Source organism: Pagrus pagrus (genome assembly GCF_965226575.1).
Source record: "Pagrus pagrus genome assembly, chromosome: 11".
Classification (NCBI taxonomy): domain Eukaryota; kingdom Metazoa; phylum Chordata; class Actinopteri; order Spariformes; family Sparidae; genus Pagrus; species Pagrus pagrus.
The window spans coordinates 1,135,748-1,159,314 of record NC_140195.1 but is presented as its reverse complement, the minus strand read 5'-3'; the positions used below and the strand labels follow the sequence as shown (position 1 = coordinate 1,159,314).

Genomic DNA, 23,567 nt, shown 5'->3' with positions numbered 1-23,567 from the left:
GTATTTCAACAAAGGAAATATGAACATAAACTTTGCAGATTAAAACAACCTTTGTCACCATTTTAATATAGATTTCTGAATGTGTGAGGTGCATGTGAAGCACCAGAGACTCTGAGTATAGTGTTTTTATCACATGAAATGTTTTGACACAAACATTTATACGTCACTGTGGCAGATAGTCTTTTTTTCATTCAGAAAAGATGTCTATGAATCAGGAGATCCTTTTTTAAAGCCAGTCAGGATGTCACTTAACCACTGGGATTCATCCTCTGGGGACCGTGAACATGAGCCGGGTAGTGTGTGACACTGTGTGTGGATGTGCTGTGTTGTGTGTGTTTACATTGTCTCCGTTGGCGCGGAGCTTCCAGAACGGCTGGATGAAGAGCCAGGAGCCTTCGTTCCCCGTCCCGTCCAGAGTGACCCGCATGGCGTTCTTCTCCAGCAGCGCCGGCAGACGTTTGTTCACCGTCAGGTATTTATTACTCTTCATGTGGAGCAGCTGCAGACACAGAAGGTGCAGATAAAACATGTTCATGTTCAGACTCAAACCAGCAGTGAATCACACAGGGAGGTGTTCTGGTTCTGAGATCCGACGAGTGTAAGAAACAAACAGAACGATGCAGCTTCACGCTGCTCAGACAGAATGTGTGTTTGAACATGTGAACACTGCAGCTTTGTTATCATCTGTACCTCAGTTTAGTGGAGTCCTACACATCCATGCAACACTCTCCACACCTTAAACACACACACACACACACACACACACACACACACACACACACTGGGTGTGGTTGCTGCTGAGTGAAACTGTTACAGATTGTTGAGATAAAGATTCCTGTAAGAGGAAGGTGTGTATCTGTGTGTGTGTGTGTGTGTGTGTGTGTGTGTGTGTGTGTGTGTGTTATGATGACAGCTCTAAAGCGAGGTCAATATTGACTTTAACAGATACAGGTGTGTGTGTGTGTGTGTGTGTGTGTGTGTGCAGTAAGTGATCCCTTACTGTACTACTGACTCAGTCAGAAGGACACATGTTGCCACGGTGAGTCACCTGGTTGTCGTAGCAGCAGGCGTGGATCAATACGGACTGAGCTGACAGCAGCCAGGTGAGTGCAGACTCACAGTCCTGTGATGTAGCTAATTAATAATAATTCTGAAGTACTTTTTGGTATTTTATGGATCTTGAAGCTTTTCAGTTTTAATTTAATGAAGACAGAAAGTCAAATAAAAGGTGTTGTTGACGGAGACACTGACACCTGTCAGACTTCTGTCCTTCGTCTGTTTGTCTTGTAAAAACCCTCCAGCAGTCAAACACAGACTCGTTTACCTACAAGCTGAATCCTTCTTCACTTTCAGTCTCGGACAAATATGTTTAGTGTCTGTTTATTCTGCATCAACTTACAGTCGTTTTGTCCTTTTGAGATCATGTTTTGTCTCTTTGTCGTCCTATTGCGTCCCTTTATAGCCAGCTGTCTTTTCGTTGCTGTTTTGTGTCTCTTTGGTGGCTTTGTGTCTCGTTGTAGTTGTTTTGCTTCTATTTTTTTGGTATGTAGTATTTTGTGTGGTGACTCGACGTCGCTCTGGAGTCTTTTTGCACCTCTGTGTGGTTGTTTGTGTCTCTTTGTGGTATTTTGTGTCTTTATGAAAACATTTCCCTTTATGGTTGTAATTTTAAAAAATCTTTTTGTGGTTGTTTTGTGTCTCTTGTAATTTTGCAGGTCTGACTGTAGTTATTGTGTCTCTGTGTGCTGCGTGTAGTCGTTTTGTGTCTCTCTTTAAATTACTTTGTTAGTTTTGTGTTTCTTTCCATCCACTTTGTCTCCTCTGCAGTCAGTTTGTCTCTCTTCGTAGTCATCTGATTGACTTTCAAACTTAAAAAAAGTTACTTTTGAACCGGCTCTGCCTTGTGACCCAGTGACACTGTTCACTGCTCGACCAAACTTCCTGAGTTTGGTCGAGATCAGTTTCGAGGTGTCTGACACGTGACAACAGATCTCCAGAACATGTTTAAATGTTTAATCATGCAAATAATATATACTGTATATATATATATATATATATATATAAACGTTTGTCTTTCTGTAGAAACAGATGAACAAGTCCGTTACCTGCATGACCGTCCCATACTTCACTACGTCTCCGTGGACTTTCTTGTTTTCTGTCTCGTTCTGCTTCTGCTCCAGGTTGGACGCATGCTGCAAGACACACACACACACACACACACACACACACACACACACACACACACACACACACACACACACACACGTACAGTCAGATGATTTGTAGTGCTAGAAATATTTTTTTACACACTAAAACATTACTAATACCACTTGATTGGCTGAGACCACCACAACACCACGGACCGTGTTCTGACCCGACATAACCCAGGACTACACAAGACCAGGAGAGGTGGACTCTGCTTGGTGCTCACACAGCGTCAAAGCTGATGGAAAATATAAACCCTGTTATCATCAGCATCTTGTTGCTGCTGTTTACATTCATCCTGACCCTAATTTGAAAAATTCGCTCCAGTTATTTCCTGGGTTTACACCAGTTTGTGTATAATTATGTTAATAAATGACAAATAAATCACCTTCAACCTTTAAAGTGTGTGTGCAGGATATGTGCTCGTCTCTTACCTGTAGTTTCTGCAGCAGAACCACGTCAGCGATCTTGTCTTTCTCATGTTTGGCTTGTTTGGCTTTCCAGAACTGTTTCTGAGCCGAGTACCGGCTCATAGGACAAACCTTAAACAGGCAGTCTGAGAGAAGGGAAGATGAGAATTACAGTCCAGTTCAACCAGAAAACCTCAAACATCAGAAACAACCTTATTCTCAATAATCTGAGAAGAATGAGGTAAACAACCTGTATGTGGGTTATTCCAGGTGTTGTGGTCAGCTGGAGTGATTAGTTCCAGGCTGATGATTGGTCAGTGGACCAGCAGGTAAAACTAATTGGTTGTTTTGGTTTCAGAGCATCAAACTGGTGAAGCAGCTGACATTAAGCCTTGGATTTATTTCTGCCCCACGACCAAATATAGTGTTTCTCTGTGTGATATAATAAACCAGCAGTGACAGAGTCTTTAAAGACACAATACAATAAAAGCTTTAACTCGCTAGAAGACTGTAAATATTCGATGTTAACCTGATCAATCCCTCAGCTCAGCTTTACTAGTTTACGAAGCTAAAAATGACCTGAAAAATAAAACCTGCTTGACCGTCGGCCTACATATAGTGCAGGTTACGTTAGCCTGTTGAAGAAACTAACATTGCCTTTTGGAGAAGCTAATGTTGACGTTGGGCCATTAGATGTGATGTTAACCTGTTGAACAAGCTAACACTGATGTTAGCCTGTTGGATAAGCTTACATTGACATTGGAGAAGCTAATATCAATGTTTGGCTGTAAGGGAAGTTAGCCCGTTGATAAGCTAACATTGATGTTAGCACTATGTAACCATTTAAAGCAGACTCTTGCAGGCTAATGCTAATCTCTTTTCATCACACTGAAAACAGTCTGAACCTCTCTGGTGTTGTTAAAGTTTGATTGTTGTGAGTTATGTGTCTAAACATTTACATCAAATATAGAAATTAAAAAGAACATTTCCAGTATTTATTTTGACTCCTTCCTGCTCAGAATGAAAATGTGACAGTACCTTTAGCTCTAATGTTTAATGATAGCATTAAAATGCTAAAGCTATCATATAAAAGAGTAAATATAAAGTTCTATCAACCCTAAAATGATCCACTCTTTCTGTGTCTTTCTTAGATTTGTATCATTTTTACTTGTTAATTAACGAGGACAGAACAGGACGAGGGGACGGAGGGAGAAACAAATAAAGCTGCAGTGAAAGGAAGTCAGAGGAAACAGAGACAGACAGAGGAGGTAAATATTGACTCTCCTCCAGCAGATCCTGCCCGCTGAACACATTAACACTCATACTGTGTGTGTGTGTGTGTGTGTGTGTGTGTGTGTGTGTGTGTGTGAGTGCGAGTGTGTGAGTGTGTAAGGCAAACATGATTTGCCTGTGTATCGTATGTTAAAGACCTGAATGGATTGTCAGGTTTAAAAGTCTTCTTGACTTAAGGAAATGAGCTTTTAACTCATGTACGCACACACACACACACACACACACACACACACACACACACACGCACCAGGCTGGGTTTCGTCTCTTTATAGCACATACTTGTATATAATTGTGATTAGTTGCATGTAGCTGAAACATTTGTTGCCATTTTTAGTTTGCTGATGAAAGGAAACAGACAAACAAGATAAAACTTTTCAAACAGGACGACATCAGCTAAATAAAAACAGATTTTGTTTCCTCTCAGGTTTTGCTTTTTGTGCACAAACAATAATGGAAACATAAATGTGACGGTGGAAGTTAGTTGTGTATGTGCTGAGTCATCACACAGTTTCTCATTACAATCAAGATCACGGTATCACCACCACTTTACATCCACGTCCGTCCAGACTGATCTAATATATGTAATTAAAAAAACTTAATAAATGTATCTCCATAGTGACGTGACACTGGCAGGTAGAAACATGCTGCCTTCACGTAGAGACACAAAGCTTCATCACATGGATCAGAACCAGTCAGCTTGTGTTGGTCTTTTATTTCCCACTGAAGTCTGTGAAATCAGATGTTTTCAGTGACGCCTGAAGCTGAGCTGACGTGTTTATGATTTTTACTGTCTGAATATTTTGGTATATGATGACAGTAAACCTCACGAGTCAGAGGGCTGTGACATGATGAGGGTTCATCTAAGATGTGTGTAGGAGTTCTAGTCATAGTCATAGTCCTAGTTATAGTTATACTTATGGTTATAGTTATAGTTATAGTTATAGTTGTAGTTGTAGTTGTAGTCATAGTCCTAGTTATAGTTATACTTATGGTTATAGTTATAGTTATAGTTATAGTTGTAGTTGTAGTTGTAGTTATAGTCATAGTCCTAGTTATAGTTATACTTATGGTTATAGTTATAGTTGTAGTTGTAGTTGTAGTTATAGTCATAGTCCTAGTTATAGTTATACTTATGGTTATAGTTATAGTTGTAGTTGTAGTTGTAGTTATAGTTATAGTCATAGTTGTAGTTATAGTTGTAGTTATAGTCATTGGTGTTGGCGGTCCTCAACAGTCCGTCTGGTTCTGGTGATTTGAAGTTGGAGCTGTGGGTCGCTCACTCTGATCTACTTCTTAACTAGTTCAACTCGCTGTCCAACAACTAAAACAGCACAGAGCAGATGGTATCTATATATACTGTGTGTGTGTGTGTGTGTGTGTGTGTGTGTGTGTGTGTGTGAGCTCATCAGAGAGCAGCCGGTGGAAAACTTCATCAGTATCCTCTGAATGACAGGAGCTGGACTCTCATCACACACACACCATTAATATTTAACACACGGGAGGTTTTTATGGGTCCGTTTGGTTCTAATAACAAAGAGCTGAGCCAGAACCTGCTGATCCCACAGAGAACGGGGCAGAGCAGGAACTGGACCAGCGTCCTTTTCTGTATTTAACAAATCCTCCAGACACGTTAGAAGATAAATATTTAAAAATCTAATTTTCTTTTTAAAGTTACATTTCCTGATTAAAGGTTCTGTTAACAGCTGAGTCTAGTAACCACACACACACACACACACACACACACACACACTCCCGGTCCTACCTCTGAACTTCTTTGGAGGATTCTCCAGATCTCCAGCAGCCGGTTCGACCACACAGCGGTCATCTACCAACCTGCAGACATAAAACCAAAGAAGAAGAAATGTCAGTGTGGTGCAGCCTCAGCAGAAGAAGAAACTAGAGAAGTGACGATGAGGAGGATCAGAAGGAGGAAGGTGATCAGTAGTTGGGTTAATTAATGGATTATAATATAAAACTGATGTGTGATGTTTTGAATCATTAAGATAATCCATTAAACACCTGAAATATATTACAGTGCATGATTTAACCACTACAGTCCAGACTAACGATCATCAGATGGATCAGTAATGATCATCAGGTGGATCAGTAATGATCGTCAGGTGGATCAGTATTGACAGTAATGATCATCAGATGGATCAGTAATGATCATCAGGTGGATCAGTATTGACAGTAATGATCATCAGATGGATCAGTAATGATCATCAGATGGATCAGTAATGATCGTCAGGTGGATCAGTATTGACAGTAATGATCATCAGATGGATCAGTAATGATCATCAGGTGGATCAGTAATGATCATCAGGTGGATCAGTAATGATCGTCAGATGGATCAGTAATGATCGTCAGATGGATCAGTAATGATCATCAGGTGGATCAGTATTGACAGTAATGATCATCAGATGGATCAGTAATGATCGTCAGGTGGATCAGTATTGACAGTAATAATCATCAGGTGGATCAGTATTGACAGTAATAATCATCAGGTGGATCAGTATTGACAGTAATAATCATTAGGTGGATCAGTAATGATCATCAGGTGGATCAGTAATGATCGTCAGATGGATCAGTAATAATCATTAGGTGGATCAGTAATGACAGTAATAATCATTAGGTGGATCAGTAATGACAGTAATAATCATTAGGTGTGGTTTACAGAAACAGGAAACAACACGCTGCTGTTCGCTGCGACTCTTCTTCTATTAATAGACACGTTTTCTCACAAGATGTCGCAGCTGATAAATAAGAAGTTAAAGCTGCTCCGATAGTGAACAGCCAATCAGAGCGCTCCATCTGTCAGCTGCACTCATGACACTCCTATAAACTGCATTTATGTGTACAAGAAAACACGAACGCAGCACAAATGAGTTAATGTTCTTTTCTTCAGTTATTTACATTTAAATCATCTAGTAAATAATAAATAATGATACTTGAGTGTTCAACAGACACATAAATGACATCGATGGCAGCTGCACTCTGAAGGTTTCAACAGCATGTTCAGTTTGGATATTCATAATTAGACTTTATTCTGAATGTAGCATTGTCAGATGAAGACATGAAGTATTATTCTTGTTTTAGGAGCATTGTACATTTGGATTATGCACCCAAATCTGGGTTTTTACAGCAGTTTGAGACACATGGCGTCTGACGTAGAGCTGATGTAGAGCTGACGTAGAGCTGACGTAGAGCTGACGTAGAGCTGACATAGAGAGCTGACGTAGAGCTGACGTAGAGCTGATTTAGAGCTGATGTAGAGCTGACATAGAGAGCTGACGTAGAGCTGACATAGAGCTGACGTAGAGCTGACGTAGAGCTGACGTAGAGCTGACATAGAGAGCTGACGTAGAGCTGACGTAGAGCTGACGTAGAGCTGACGTAGAGCTGACATAGAGAGCTGACGTAGAGCTGACATAGAGAGCTGACGTAGAGCTGACATAGAGCTGATGTAGAGCTGACGTAGAGCTGACATAGAGAGCTGACGTAGAGCTGACATAGAGAGCTGACGTAGAGCTGACATAGAGAGCTGACGTAGAGCTGATGTAGAGCTGACATAGAGCTGACGTAGAGCTGATGTAGAGCTGACATAGAGAGCTGACATAGAGAGCTGACGTAGAGCTGACGTAGAGAGCTGACGTAGAGCTGATGTAGAGCTGACATAGAGCTGACATAGAGCTGATGTAGAGCTGATGTAGAGCTGACGTAGAGCTGACATAGAGAGCTGACGTAGAGCTGACGTAGAGCTGACGTAGAGCTGATGTAGAGCTGACATAGAGCTGACGTAGAGCTGACGTAGAGCTGACATAGAGAGCTGACATAGAGAGCTGACGTAGAGCTGACGTAGAGAGCTGACGTAGAGCTGACGTAGAGCTGACGTAGAGAGCTGACGTAGAGCTGACTTAGAGCTGACGTAGAGCTGACATAGAGCTGACATAGAGAGCTGACGTAGAGCTGACGTAGAGCTGACATAGAGCTGACTTAGAGCTGACGTAGAGCTGACGTAGAGCTGACGTAGAGCTGATGTAGAGCTGACGTAGAGCTGACATAGAGAGCTGACGTAGAGCTGACGTAGAGCTGACGTAGAGCTGACGTAGAGCTGACATAGAGAGCTGACATAGAGAGCTGACGTAGAGCTGACGTAGAGAGCTGACGTAGAGCTGACGTAGAGAGCTGACGTAGAGCTGACTTAGAGCTGACGTAGAGCTGACATAGAGCTGACATAGAGAGCTGACGTAGAGCTGACGTAGAGCTGACATAGAGCTGACTTAGAGCTGACGTAGAGCTGACGTAGAGCTGACATAGAGCTGACATAGAGAGCTGACGTAGAGCTGACGTAGAGCTGACATAGAGAGCTGATGTAGAGCTGATGTAGAGCTGACATAGAGCTGACGTAGAGCTGACGTAGAGCTGACATAGAGCTGACGTAGAGCTGACGTAGAGCTGAGATGCATGCACAGAAGAAAAGCCCACATTTCTGGTCACGTCAAGTCTGCAGCTGCGTGAGACTGCAAGGCAAATATAATCCACTGACAGACTACAACAACTGATTACTATCTATAACCTTTACTTCTAAATATGAGTTAGGGTTAAATATTATTTCTGGCCTACATTATTCAAGTAACGATATAATAAAGTATTGTTTTACATTTATAATACGTTCAACCATGTGACGTCTATATTGCAATAAACTGTGAGTGATGAAATCAGTGAAGTCTGCAGAGGACTGGATCAAATGTGAGTCCTGAAGACTCGCGGGCACTTTTCAAACAACATTATGAAGGACTGTGTGTTGGATGTGTAAATATCACAACAGCGCCCTCTTTGAGAAGCTGGCTGAATGAATGAGAGACGGAGGCTGTGTTCACACGGTCCAATAAGTCCAGAAAACTGAGAGAAATGGCACCTGCATGTCAATGAGAATAATAGAGGAATATTTATTTCTATTTGTCGTGTCAACAGCTTTGTCAGAATATTGTCTTTTCTGCAATAAGGGCAAGAAAAAGTCATTGTGTGAACTGTGAAATACTCAATTTCAAGTGAAAGTCCTGCATTCAAAAGTCCACTGAGGTAGTAAAAGTAAAAGCATTTGATGAATGATTCTCATACTGAGGAAGCCAACACAACACAACACAACACAACACAACACAACACAACACAACACAAATAACAACAACACAGCTGAGAGAAACACTCACTGCTGCCAGCGACGCAGCCGAGTGTCTCAGGTTCGTCTCTCCGGGCAGGTTGAATAAGAACATATTAAGGAGGACATGGAGACAAACTTATTTTCATTTTCTCTCCCACATGTCTCAAACAACTACTCCGGCCTTACGGCAGCTCTGAAGGGACACACTACTTCATTGTGCTTTCTGTTCAGGAGCCTTTTGAATCACAATGATACGATGGTACAGAGCTGGAGGGTCGATGTGCCTGACAGACAAAACCCGGAGCAGAAAGTCTAAAATCCTTCTGAACTGATCAACAGCTCGTCACATCTGGACCCTGTTGGCCGGACGGTCAGAGGACAAAGTTCAGAGAGAATTCAGAGAATGAATCAAACTGAAACTGTGAAAGTGACGACAGGAAAAATAACAGAAAAGCAGAAAGTTCAAATGAAATGAGAAACAAAGAGTCTGTTTGTGTAATGATCATTGTCGGCATGTCAGGAGCCCGAAGGAAGGAACACTCCTCAACCCTTTTATAACAATCTGCAGATACCAGAGTGTTTGTGTGTGTGTGTGTGTGTGTGTGTGTGTGTGTGTGTGTGTGTGTGTGTGTGTTTGTGTGTGTGTGTCTGTGTGTGTGTGTGTGTGTGTGTGTGTTTGTGTGTCATTAAAGTAAATCTCTCTTCCCATCAGTGTTTAGGCAACAGAAGGGGCTCAATAGTGACAGACAGACAAGAGGCCTCTACACACACACACACAGACACACACACACACACACACACACACACACACACACACACACACACACACACACACACACACACACAGACACACACACACACACACACACACACCTGGCCTCCTGCTGATTGTAGTTAGAGTGTGTATGAATGGACAGGTAATCCTGCTGACTGCAGACTGTCTGCTCACTGCATCAAAAGAGAGCTTTCACAGGTGTGTGTGTGTGTGTGTGTGTGTGTGTTAAACAGAAACATGTTCTCAGACTCATGATCCTCCGGCTGGTTTTTCTTTGGGAAAGTAAAAGTTGTTCAGATGATCCTCTGTGCTTTTACTTTGAAGTTTCACCATCTTTAATTTCACAATAAAAGCATTGCCCTCACACCTACAACAACTAAAAAAAGTGAACTCTTTAATTATGTCATTACTTTTAAAATGACATGATTCAAGTGTGTTAAAAAAACGTCTTTGACTCGTCATCGCTCTGTGAATGACTCCGGTCTCTACATATCAGTCAGGTGTTTGCATACTGGTTCAGTCGGAGCAGGCGGGTCAACTACAAACCACAGCCTGTAAACAAATCAGCCTGCAAGTGATTGTGGGAAACTTCAACATATTTAATGATCTTCAGCCAAACATGCAGCTTTATGAGCTCTGTTCAAATACCTCAGATCACTGATCCCACGGGACAACCTGAGGAGGGGTGGACGCTCTCCCGGTTAATGTGCTCGTTACAGGCACCACCGTCCTCCTCCGTCCTCCTCCGTCCTCCTCCGTCTTTTTATTTTTCATCATGTCTTCCTGTCTTCCCACCTTTCCCCTCTTAAATTCCTCTCTCTCTCTCTTTCTTTCTTCTCGACCGCCCACAGAGTCGGCCATCACTGCGACCACAACAGCCAATCAGTTCTTTTGTCTGCCTGCCAGGTGTGTCCCAAGTGTGAGTGTGTGTGTCTTTAAGTACACCTGCGTCTGCTGATTAGTCTATTCACAGGACTGTCAGACACACACACACACACACACACACACACACACACACACACACACACACACACACACACACACACACACACTCAGGTATGTTGACTCAATGACTAACATGTTCAGCTGCCAGCTGTTTCTCACTGTTACACCTGATTCACCTGAGATCTCATCTCAACATCTGTTTCAGTAAATTCATCAGCTGGACGTCAAACGTCTCGTCAACATCTCGTCAACGACTCGTCAACGACTCGTCACTTTGTGTCTCAGAGGACGAGTGAGGACGACTTCACCATGAATCAGAAACAGGTTTAATGACTTTTTTGCGTAGCCTGAAGCCAGATGTTAGCTGACACATTAATCCAGCTAACGAATGTTTCAGCTTGTCCTATCAAGAAATAAAGGACGCTGACAAACATTAACAGAAGATTAACAGTGTGTGACACGTTCACATTTGAGGTGAAACGTTAACTGCCAACATTTTATTCTGACTTTGAAAATATCGATTGTGTTGGAAGAAAAAGAAAAAGAAACTAATGATGTAAAGCTTCAGGATGAAACACTCTGTGTCCATCTGTGGTTTGTTTGTGTCGTCCTGCTCCACCTCTGCTCCCCTCCTCCACCCGCCGGCAGGAGAAACAGATTTGAATATGGATTTGTGTATCTGAACGGCCGCAGGTGTTTTCCATCAGACAGACTGAACCTGCAGGACGAGTCAGAACCGGAGCTGCTGTTTCAGCTTCGATCTCATTATCACCTGTTTGTTTTCTACACTGATCTGAGCTGAACCCACTCATCATCATCATCATCATCATCATCACCATCATCATCATCATCATCATCATCATCATCACCACCACCACCATCATCATCATCATCATCAGCAGCAGGATAACAAGCTCGGATGGACACAATAATACGAACACAACGCTCCTGAAATAAGTCCCACGATAAGAACACAAAATAAAACTTATTTCTGTTGAACAAACATAACTGTTTAAAACTTTCTTAAGCGTTTTAGAAAACAACCAGTAAGCCTTTAACCTCAGGGGACGCATACAGTGGTTGGCTATATATATATATATATATATATATATACCGTTATTATTTTACCACTTCCCGACTGATCAGCGACTGAAGCGAGGACGGACAGTGAAACTCTGGAGCGACATCGAGCCGTTCTTCAAGTTAAAACAACATATTTGATAACCCATCAGCTAACGATAGCATTCAACCACTTCCTAGCTAACATCACATGAGGGAAATATAACATTGTTTTAGTTCCAGGTTTACATATTCTACAAAGCTAACAGCTGCTAGCTTGTTTATGTTTGTGCAATTAGTGTACAGGTGAGTGTTTGAGTAACTTTGGGGGAAATGTGACCACTGACAGGCTTTATCCCGTAAGTCAGACTAGCAGACGGCTAAACTGGAAGCTAGCTGCTCGGGCAGGGTGGAGGTCTCCACTGTGCTCGCTCTGCGGGGCTGTGAAGCAGATCCGGGGAATCTTCCACCCAGGAAGTTGAACTTTTGTGGCTTCATGCTCCAATGAGCAGCTTTCATCTGGATGAACTGACCTCCACTTCCTGTTTGAAACCTGTTTGTTTTGATGCAGCTGACTTTGACTGTAGTGAAATCAGCTCTCTCTCTCTCTCTCTGTGTGTTCATCAGCTCTCTCGCCCACCCTGTCTCTCTCAGGTACTCCCTATTCAAATGTCACCGGCAGGAATCTCCAGATAAAAACCAACTGTGAGCAAACACACCACATCGACTCAGTTTAAACGATCACTACAGGGTTCAGTCTTTCCTCCACACCTGCTGCAGGTCTTACAGTGATGTTCAGGTTCGGCTCACAGTCAGCGGTCCGGTTCATCCCAGAGGTGTTGGACGGAGCTGAGGTCAGAACCTGTCAAGCTCCTCCACACCAAACTGGGAAAACCATTTTGTTACGGAGCTGTTCAGCTGCACTCTGAGCCTCGTGAAAACAGGAACGGGACACAAAGTTGACACAAAGTTGCTTTTTTTGGGAGGTGAATTTGATTCCCTGCTCCAATAAAAAAAGATAAAGCCAGAGTCCACATACTTTTGGCAATATCGGGTACAACTACTTTCAAACACTGTGGATAAACATCATCAGTCAGAAAGAAACGAGAGCAGAAAACACAAGAAATATAAAGATTAATAAACCTTTAAAATATTACGGGAACATCTGAATCAAAGCAGCCTTTAAACATGTGAATAAAACCTTGATAACTCTCCTCAGTGATTCGGCTCCTGTGCTGTTAATGATTTCACTGCAGGACCTTCAGGTGCGTCGGCCTCACGCTGTTTGATTAACCGGGTGGAGGACGGACACAGTCGGATGCTCAAGGAAGTGGAGGATTATTTACACTCTCTTGTCTGTGCGTGTTAACACCCTAATGTTCAGCAGGTACGACGTCTATTGTGGTGACTGTCTCAGTTTAACATGTTAGCGCGCTGAATCAACAGAGCGCAGGTGAGGCCAACGTCAATATCATTAATCCTGCAGGTACTTACAGTCCCCATGAAGCCAAAATCACTGTGTAAGGGTTTTTATTACATGTCTTGCTCCATAATTCACCTTTACTCCAGTGTCGGGTCCAACTGTGGCAAAAAAGACACTTTGAAGGTATTTTTAAAGGAGCAGTCTGTAGTTTTGTGGAAGGAATTTCAATGAGAGGAGAAAACAAACGCTCTTTGTTTTCATGACTGAATTACTGTACAAACACTTGAACAACTTTATAACTTTGTTCAGTGCTTTGGGGGAAACTGGGTCGTGTTTTCTGGAGAAAATATCTGCTGGTTTCTCTGAGCTCTGCCCTCAGGCTGCTCTGGTAGGTTAGCTTTACTTGTTGCTACAGTAACCGATAATAATCGTGCTAACAACCACCGAGAACGATGACAGAGGCCAGTTACAGTACGGAGGTGATTTATAGAGTTTCCTGGTAGCAGCTTTGTTGCTAAAGTAAGCGCTAACTGCTACTAAATGTAGTTAGCTGCTGTTAGCTTGGTAAGTCGTCCTTGCCGACTCATCTGACAAGAAAACCACCTCAGTACTGATTTTCTTCTTCAAACTGGCCTCCGTCATTTGGCCTGATGATGAACACATTCAGGTGTCCTGCTAGGAACTGAAGTGTGAATGTTGACCTGATGATGGCGCTAGATAAAGAGAGGATCCCCACAACTCATCCTGAGTGAACGTCTGAACCACATTTCATCAAAATATATCACGTCGTTTTTTCACCAGAGTGATGGACGACACACCAACACGGCCATGCTTAAAAACACTGCGCAGCTACAGTTAGCATGTTAGCAGCTACTGGACAACCTAACGTTATCAATCAATCAATCTTTATTAGTTTAGCTCCAATTTACAACAAGTCATAACATGATACTTTCCAAATAGATCAGGTCTAAACCATCCTCCTTGATTACTGTATTTACAGAGACCCCATGAGCAAGCACTCTGCCACAGTGTATGCTGTATGTAAGTATGCTAACATAATTAGCATGTCGATATGGATACAAAAGTAGCGTTTGCGTGGCGGTAACGCACCTCAAAGCAGTAGCAGCTGCTCTGTTGCTCTGCTGTTAGCATGCCGGCCCTACGAGTGATCGTTTGTCCACATCGACAGATTTAAAAATAATATGAATCAACCAGGAGACGAGACATTTTATAACGGTGGGATTCAAACTGGGGAGAAGAAAACCAAACTGAGATTCTTGACCTGCAGGTGGCGCCGGAGGAAAGTCAAGAGGATCACCAAAGTAAAATCATCCTCTGGACACGCGAACGTTTGAACCAACTAATCATGTTTCACATCAATCCATCCAGATGATTTCACTCCAGACCAACACGTTGACATTTTTAAGAGAATTAATGACGTCTCCTTCCTGACAGCTGTTAGCATGTGACGCTAGCGTGGCTAAAAATGGTGACCTATTGTTTTCATTGTTGCTGCTCAGAACAACGAGGCAGTAAAGCTAAAGGCTACAGAGAAACTGTAAAAGGTCAAGACTGAGTCAGATACACAAGAAGAGTGGGTGTAAGACCACAACGCAGGAAACAACACACACAACACACAATCACACACACACACACACACACACACACACACAGAACCACACACACACACACACACAGAACCACACACACACACAGAACCACACACACACACAGAACCACACACACACAATGGCACAGTGGAAATCTTTCTTGGACATACTTGGTACCACTTCCTTTTCCTGCCATACAAGCCGACATAGTAGCTGCCACTTTCTCTTTCTGTGTGTGTGTGTGTGTGTGTGTGTGTGTGTGTGTGTGTGTGTGCATGCGTGCGTGCATGCGTGTGTGTGTGTGTGTGTGTGTGTGTGTGTGTGTGTGTGTGTGTGTGTGCGTGTGTGTGTGTGTGTGTGTGTGTGTGTGTGTACAGTAGGTCAGCCTCGTGCAGTAAAGGTTCAGTCTGTGTGACTGACCTCTGATTCTGATGTCATTGCTGAAGCTGCTACTTCATATACAGTCAGATAGTTTAGTGGTTCCCAACCCGCGGGTCGGGGCCCTCTGAAGGGTCGCCAGATAGATCTGAGGGGTTGTTACCACATTAATAGAGTGATGTAGCAATGACGTATGTTTGTAGCTAACTGAAGTTAGCATCGCTCTGGTTCCCTCCTCTCAAAGCCTGTTGAAGGTAAATTAAATGTGTAGCAGTAAAAAGCTAATGCTAGGCTACAAACAGACGACATCACGGTCACATGACTCAAACGTCTCCACCACTGAGCGTCTTACTGCCCAATTACTATCCAGGTTTCTATAAACTGATCAATGTACAAGTTGTAAAGTCAGAGTGAGAACAGTGTGTAACTAAAGTGGGCCTGTAAAGACGGACTAGTGAGGAGACGAGTCTCCGTGTTCGCTGTGAGGACGTTTAATGTCCCCGACAACCTCTGTAGTCTCATTCAGACACTTGTTAGCAACCGCTAACCGTTTCACGGGATCATCCCTATGTTCCCCGCTTTGTATGTGACCGGGGAACATGTTCCCCGCTGATCACCCAAAGGGTCCTATGTTCCTCGCTGTTGCCGGTTGATGAACAAACCGGGGAACATCGGTACGCTCCCTCTTCAACACACAAAAGAGCTTTATAATTAAACTGTGGACATTTAATGATGAGTTTATATGTTCAGCCTGTAACACACCTTATTTCACACATTTAACTGGAAACACCAACGGGGGGACAGGATGTGCTAACATGCTAACATGCTAACAGATTATAGGTGTCAGGACTACTGACACAGCTCTGTATGGGGCTGAATGAACAAAATGATGCTTCTGTACACTGATGTGTGTTTTCTTGTTTTGGATGTTTTTCACTTTACGAGCCTAAGAAAGTGATTTTAATTCAACCAGAAGTGAAACTGCTCAGAACTCACAGACATCTGAAACCTTCACTTAATAATTAAAACCATCTTGGTTTCATTTTTCAATCATAAAATTGTGCTTTTCAAGCTTATTTTGTGTATTTTTTAATGTAAAGTCTGAATCTGAAAAGTAACAAGTAACTTCAGACAGTGTTGTATAAAGTAACAACAGTCATTAAATGTGTTAAATGTACTTTTTCAGTATTAAAGGTACAAGTAAAGTTACATGTCTCTATATACTTTATATTACGTGTCGACTGATTATCAGATCTGATGTTCAACATTTATCTGATTGTCAGAATCAAAGTTTTCTTTTGTCTGTTTGCTGATAAAATAAATTAATATTAAACTGCACGACTTAAAGCACTGATGCAGAAGGTAATCTGCAAAGTAACAAGTAACTAACAATAAAGTAGTGGAGTAAAAGTACAATATTTGCCTCTGAACTGTCGTGAAGTGGAAGAATAAAGTCGCAGAAAATAGAAATACTCAAGTAAAGTACAAGTTCCTCCAACTGCATTTAAGTACAGTTCTTCAGTAAATGTACTTAGTTACATTTCATCACCGAATATAGGTAAGTACACAAGTATTGTCATCTTCATGTACTAGAAGTACTATAGTACTCGAGTTTTGTGTTGACAGAGTAAACATATAGTGTTAAAATATTACTTTGGTAAAAGTAAAGTCACTCATATGAAGAGTACTCGAGTAAAAGTCTTTAAGCATCTGATATTAAATGTTCTTAAGTATCAAAAGTACATTAAAAGTAAATTACACATGTATGTATACACTGAATCACTATCAGAGCTGATGTTCAGTATTTAATTGTGGGAATAACTTCTCCCTCTGATGCAGAATGTAATCTACAAAGTAACTAGTAACTAACGTAGTGGAGTAAAAACTACAAACAGAAGTATAAAGTAGCAGAAAATGGAGGAAGAATACTCGAGTAAAGTACCTCAAAACTAAAGTACAGTAGCTGAGTAAATGTACTTGGGTGCATGCCATCACTGAATACAGGTAAGTACAAGTCTTATCAGCTTCATGTACTAGAAGTATTTGAAGTAAAAGTACTGCAGTTTTTAATAACTTTTGACTTTTGGGCCTCAGCAGCTGCTCACAGCGCTCAGACACCTGAAGCTGAAGTCCAGGTTGATGTTCTGATCAGAAATCTCTCTTATCCTGTTTTTACTGTCAAACCTTCATCACAGTTAAACTACAGAAAAAGTCCTGAACGTGTCAGTGAAGTAATCTATTACACTGCCTGCTGTCAGTACTCTGATGCAGACACAGTGAGCTCACCCCAGGGTGCTGATGAACCCGTTGACGGATCCTTCAGCGTACAAGGACACGATATCCCCGATATGAAGGAAGCTGGAGGCAGAGTCCGACATCCTGCAGCCGGGTCAGGTTCCTCCGACAGCGGCGGGACAGCTCAGGTAGAGACGGAGAAACTTCCTCCTCCTCTTCCTCTCTTCCTCCTCTTCCTCCTCTTCCTCTGTGTCTCTGTGAGCGTCTGAAAGCCTCAGACCGAGTCAGGAAACAGTTTCCTCCTCACATGCAGCAGCTGGAGTCCAAACAGTCTCTGAACACTGAGCCTGCAGAGTCCACTGAGCTCCGTGTCCGCTTCACACGGCCACTGCCGGGTTCTGAATGTCGGCACGCTGCACGCGCCTCCGGACAAGTTCCGAGAAGTTCACAGAAAGAACCTGAAAGAACCTGAAAGAACCTGGAAGTGAGAGCACAGCGGGTTGTTGTGTGAAGCTGCAGTCAGAGGACACACAGATCCTCTCAGTGCGTGTGCGTGCGTGCGTGTGTGTGTGTGTTCAGGAGGGTAAAGTGTGTAGGTGTGGAGACAACACGGCTCTGCGCTGCTCCCTCCCTCTGCGCTCCGCGGACGGCAGTGTGTGTGTGGGGGCGTGCACATGCGCGCGCACGCCAAAGACTCCTGTATTGAAAACCAGGAAGTGAGTCGAGGTGTTGATAAGACTGACAGACAGCTCCGAGAGCAACTGCCGCGGGGCCACACGCACGCACACACACGCACACGCAGGCACACATGCACGAACTGTATCTACATACGATTGGTTGCGGGGCCGCAGGGTGCTGAGGGGCTGCAGCACCCTGAAACGAGGCCGGATTTACAAGGAAGCACGACTCACTAAGGATCTGTCAGAAACAGCTTCACAAAGTTCAAAACGTTTCTCAAAACTCAAAAACTCGCAAAAATGAGTGATTTCATAAGGGAGTCTGGGGACGTTCGCTCTCTCCTCCTCCCCTTCCTGTTGTGATGTCTGTTGTTGCGCAAATCATTCTCAAATTGTTGTACATTTTGTTAACTAATTACTATGACGTCATATATAGACTGTTCCCTCTGCACCCCCAGCTGTGACTGACTTCCCAATATACGCATTTATGTGTCCTGAGGGGGCTGCAGCACCCTTAAAACGAGGCTATAACATATGCCGAATTTACAAGGAGGGCCAGATTATTAAGAATTTGTCAGAAACAGCGCTTCTCAAAGTTAAAAAAGTTTCTCAAATCTCAAAAACTCGCAAAAATGCGTGATTTCATAAGGGAGTCTGGGGACTTTCTCTCCCTCTTCCTCTCCTTGCTGTTGTGCCCGCGGCTGGCATTCTCAAACTGTTGTAAATTATTGTTAATTAATTACTTTGACGTCTTACATAGACTGATCCCTCAGCACCCCCTGTGGTGGCTGACTCCCTGGTGTATTTGTGTATGCGTGACAAAGCTGCAGCCGGGGCGTGACACACAAGCAGCGTGCATGGACAAGCCTAGGAGGCACATGCACGCACACGCGTGTTCACACACAGAGCCACCCAATCAGAATAAGTGTTGGCAGTGTAGTTTCTGCACACCACACATGAGTTCAAACTTTATGTTTCTTTTGGTTCAATTGTCTATTTATTGTTGTGGGGGAGAGCTCACTGATGATGTCATCACTCAGAAACGTCCTGATCTGTTTGGATACAGTTTGTTTGTAAGTAACTTGTTCTACTTGTTGACAGCAGAGGAGTCACATTGTTTCCTCCAGGAGAAGTTCAGGTACGTGTGTAAAAACAGACTCTGGTAAAAGCAGAAGTGCTGATTCAGCTTCTTTACTCCAGTAAAAGTAATAGAGTACAGGCTCTGACATGTACTCAGAGTCAGTAGGATTTGTCCCAGCTGTTCCTGAACGCACCACAAAGATAGTTGATAGTTGAGTCTCATTCCCAGGACGTCAAATAGCCACATGTTGGGTTGGTAAAGCGTCCCGAGCAGCAATGTAAGGGGATCAGTTGTCTGCAGGAACGTTAACTCCCAACATGTTTTTCTTGGGGACTCAGACGCTTTAATAAAATCTAACCTCACTATGGAAGCACATCTCTAAGAGCAGGACCAGTGGCTTCCTCCTGCAGGGAGGTTGTTTTCTGGCCTGATCTTCATGAAACCTGGAGGAATGGTTAAACTGTGACAGTGTCTCAGTCAGACTGACCTCACAGGTAACTTGTATTTGTCTTTACATAATTAAATGTGAAGTTTCTTTTCTGATATGAACTGAAAATGTAGAAATATTTTGACTGTTAAGAAATACAACCTTCTAGTAATGCAGAGAAGGTTTCAGAGATGCAAGAAGCGGAAGTTTGTGGTTTGTTGTAAAAACCACAAACTTCACAGAAACACATTTGAGGTACTTGAATATTTTCCATTTCATCAGAGGGAAATATTGTAGTTTTTACATGTCGACAGCTTTTTTTACAGGTTACGTTCAGATCCTGTCCTGATGCTTATCAAGGATGAAGTGTTGAGAGACTTCTCCTCCTTCTGAAGCTCAATAAAGCCTCTTGGATCTGCTGCAAAATGCATCGTCACACAGCTGAAAACAGGCTGTTTTTCTGCTCAACATGAAGACATGAATGCAGCAGGAACATTAATCCACTAACATCAATATAAAAACACTGACAGGGAACATTTTACTGCACTGTGATAATACTTACTCTTACTTAAATAAGGTTTTTAATGCAGGACTTTTACTTGTAGTGGAGTACACTCACTGTGTGTGTGTGTGTGTGTGTGTGTGTGTACAGTCATGCTGACTGGACTTCCTGTTTCAGCTGTTAAAGCAGCAGGCAGCTACACAGTTAACACACCACAGACTCTGTGATCTGTCTGTGTGTAGTTGTTGTTGTGGTCACTGTAACAGACACACACACACACACACACACACACACACACACACACTTTTACTCAACTACTGTACTCACGACTCATTCAAGAGGCTCCAATACATTCATTTAATAACTTTAGTTACTAGTTACTTTTCAGATTACTTGCTGCATCAGAGCCGAATGAACACACGTTTAAATTAACATATCAGATTATCAGATCAGATACGTAATCAATCGACCCAAAGTACACAATACATGTAAATATATGTATAATTTACGTTTACTTGTATTTTTGATACGTAAGTACATTTAATATCAGATACTTTTACTCGGCTACTTTTCACGTGTGACTTTCACTTTTACCAAAGTAATATTTTAACACTATATCTTTATTTATTAATTTTTTACTATATTTCTCTGACAGCTTTAGTTACTAATTACCTTTCAGGTGAAGATTTTACATTAAAACAAACGATAAGCTGAAAAAAAAAATGCAATTTATTATCAGAGAATTAAACTGGACTTTAGTTTCAGCTGTCTGAGAGCTGTGAGCACTCAGGTGTCAGGTGTTGTCGTAAAATGAGAGCGCTCAAACATTTGGCCCGGTTCCATCTTGAATCAACGGCCACATCTCTGATGTTTCCAGAGATTCAAATGAGTGTGGTCGCCACCGTCACGCGAGCCTGAGCCAAGTTCCTGTAGTGTCATGTGATGAAGGAACGTATGAATGAGATGACACGCGAAGCAAAATGTTTTCTGTGTAGCCAGAAAGGCAACTCAGCAAGAAGCTATGAGCAGCGTATGAGCCTCACTGCTAACTGTGTTTATATTTTTAGCATTGTGTTTATTTTGTTTTCTGTTTATTTATATTTTACACAACAACAGTCACATACAGGCACAGTCCTCCTCACCACCAGGGGGCCACAGGCAGAAGAATATCAACTGTTATTCTTTTGCCAATTGTGTATTGCTGCGAAAATATAAATAGATACGCTGAAACATGAACGGAAATAAATTATTACACAATACTGTGTTTTTTTACTCCACTACATTTATCTCACAGCTGAAACGATTAGTCGATTAATCAATGAATTAAGTCACTTTCCATGTAAAAACATCCTTTGAATCATTTTTGATGTATGTTTCATATAATATAACATCATAATGTTGAGGTTTGCATTTAAACACTGTGCAGGAGTCACTGTGTAGACTCGTCAGCACGTTTCTCACTATTTTCACAATTGTTACAAACCAAACGATCAGTGGATTAATGGAGGAAATCAGCAGGTTGATCCATAATGAAAATAAATGACTGTCTGATACAGAATATTTCTCCTCTGCTGTCAGTGATGAACGTAAACACGACACAGCTTCATTGTCTGAAGACAAACTAAGAGGAGCGAGTGTGAACGTGACAGCGTTACTAACAGAGCTGATGTTAACAATTAGTATTCTGCTCATTTCACCTGACCTGTCCTTTAAGATTTATAATATGAACTGTGTGTGTGTGTGTGTGTGTGTGTGTGTGTGTGTTGCCCATGGTGACAGTGGGTAGTCAGGGTTTCAGTGGTCTCCGTGGTGATGGAGAGAAAAAGCCAAAAAGCCAAAAACACGTTTGTTTTTCTGAGGAGACGAAAAACTTCCGCCGGGCACAAAGGAACAAATACAAATCTGGACCTGTGTGTGTGTGTGTGTGTGTGTGTGTGTGTGTGTGTGTGTGTGTGTGTGTGTGTCATTCAGTCTGTTCTGTCTGGACAAGAAAATCCTGCTGAACTCAGTAAAAGGTAATTACTGATGTATTATTACAGATTACTGCCAGATACCCAGCAGCATAGAAAGTCATTAAAATGAGCTCCAGCTTTACCATCACCAACACTGACGTGATGAACACATTAATAATCAGTTCAAATCAAGGAATATAATATTTATTATTCTGGTAAAGGCCATTCTGCAAAATGAGAGTAGATTTCTAGAATATAAATGTCAAGTATAGAAAGAGATTAAAAGAAAATATAAAGAGTAAAGATAAGAAATAAAGGTAAGTAAGAATAAATAACTGTAAAAGAATATGTGCATCAAAAATATTATGTGACAACCATATGCAGCATAAACATATATAAATAAAATACTACTAGAATTGGAAATGTACAGACATGTGCCTCATACTCTAACTTCAGTCTAGCTAATATTGAGTAATACAGTAATAATATTGTCAGCTATCGGTAATAACTGACAATAATTTAAAGTATGAATAAATGCGACAAACAGCCGTAGAATATTGCACATTATATTGCACAGAAAACAAACAAACACACAAACAAACAAACAAAAAGTGCAGTTCAAATCTTACACAAATACTGAATTGTTATATTTCGATAACATCCAGGTAGAAAACCCAGGAATCGGACCTAAAGCTTACATATAATTTAACTTACATTTTTCATTATGTTATTAAGGTTTGGTCATTATAGTATTATACAATACTTCCTTTAAAAAATTAATACATTCATTGTATTTCCAAATCCAGATTGCTGCAAACGACACACAAGCTAAATACTCCAACCTTATTTTCTGTGAAAATGTAAAGTATCGGAAAAAGATCGATATACTGATACTTTGTTTTCTAAAACACGTTTTGATTAAAATTCACTTTAATTCAGTCTGTTCAAGCCAAGAGAGACGCTCATAAACACGTCAGCCGATCACACACACACACACACACACACACACACACACACACTCACACACACTAATTTATTTCCTTTAATTACAGATGGGAGGAGCAACACTGTCCAGGTGATCCAGGTGCATGAGAACAGGGAGGGTTCAGTCAGTCCATTTTGAGTCGACAGAGCAGAAGCAGAACTGAAGTCTGAGGCTGGTGAGTGTTAACACAACATTTTATTATTTAACTCTGTCGAGGAAAGAAATGTTGAACAGTCTGAGTCATCTGTGAATGAATAAAACACATTAAAACTACTGTAACTAAAGAAAACAAGCACGGATTTAAAGGAAACTGACAAGCAGGTTTTATTAAACACTGATAAGCTTATAAACACTCTGTGTGTGTTTGTGTGTGTGTATGTTTTATATCTGCGTCACTCCTGAAAAAACTTGTTCGTCTTGATTCTTGTGTCCTGAGCTCACAGTCAGTG

General features: G+C 41.8%; 1 protein-coding gene across 2 annotated transcripts in view; it reads right to left on the bottom strand.

The window, feature by feature from the left end:
• The window catches only part of itpr3 (inositol 1,4,5-trisphosphate receptor, type 3), a 53,979-nt gene extending 35,938 nt beyond the window's left edge, over positions 1–18,041 (bottom strand). For both annotated transcript variants that reach the window (XM_084367759.1, XM_084367760.1), the window contains exons 1-5: positions 17,546–18,041; positions 5,671–5,741; positions 2,640–2,761; positions 2,106–2,192; positions 341–499 (exon numbers count right to left, since the gene is read on the bottom strand). In XM_084367759.1, the coding sequence (XP_084223885.1) occupies positions 341–499; positions 2,106–2,192; positions 2,640–2,761; positions 5,671–5,741; positions 17,546–17,637 (531 nt within the window). In that variant the 5' untranslated portion in view covers positions 17,638–18,041. The remainder of the gene's footprint in view (positions 1–340; positions 500–2,105; positions 2,193–2,639; positions 2,762–5,670; positions 5,742–17,545) is intronic.
• Between the last annotated feature and the right edge of the window lie 5,526 nt (positions 18,042–23,567).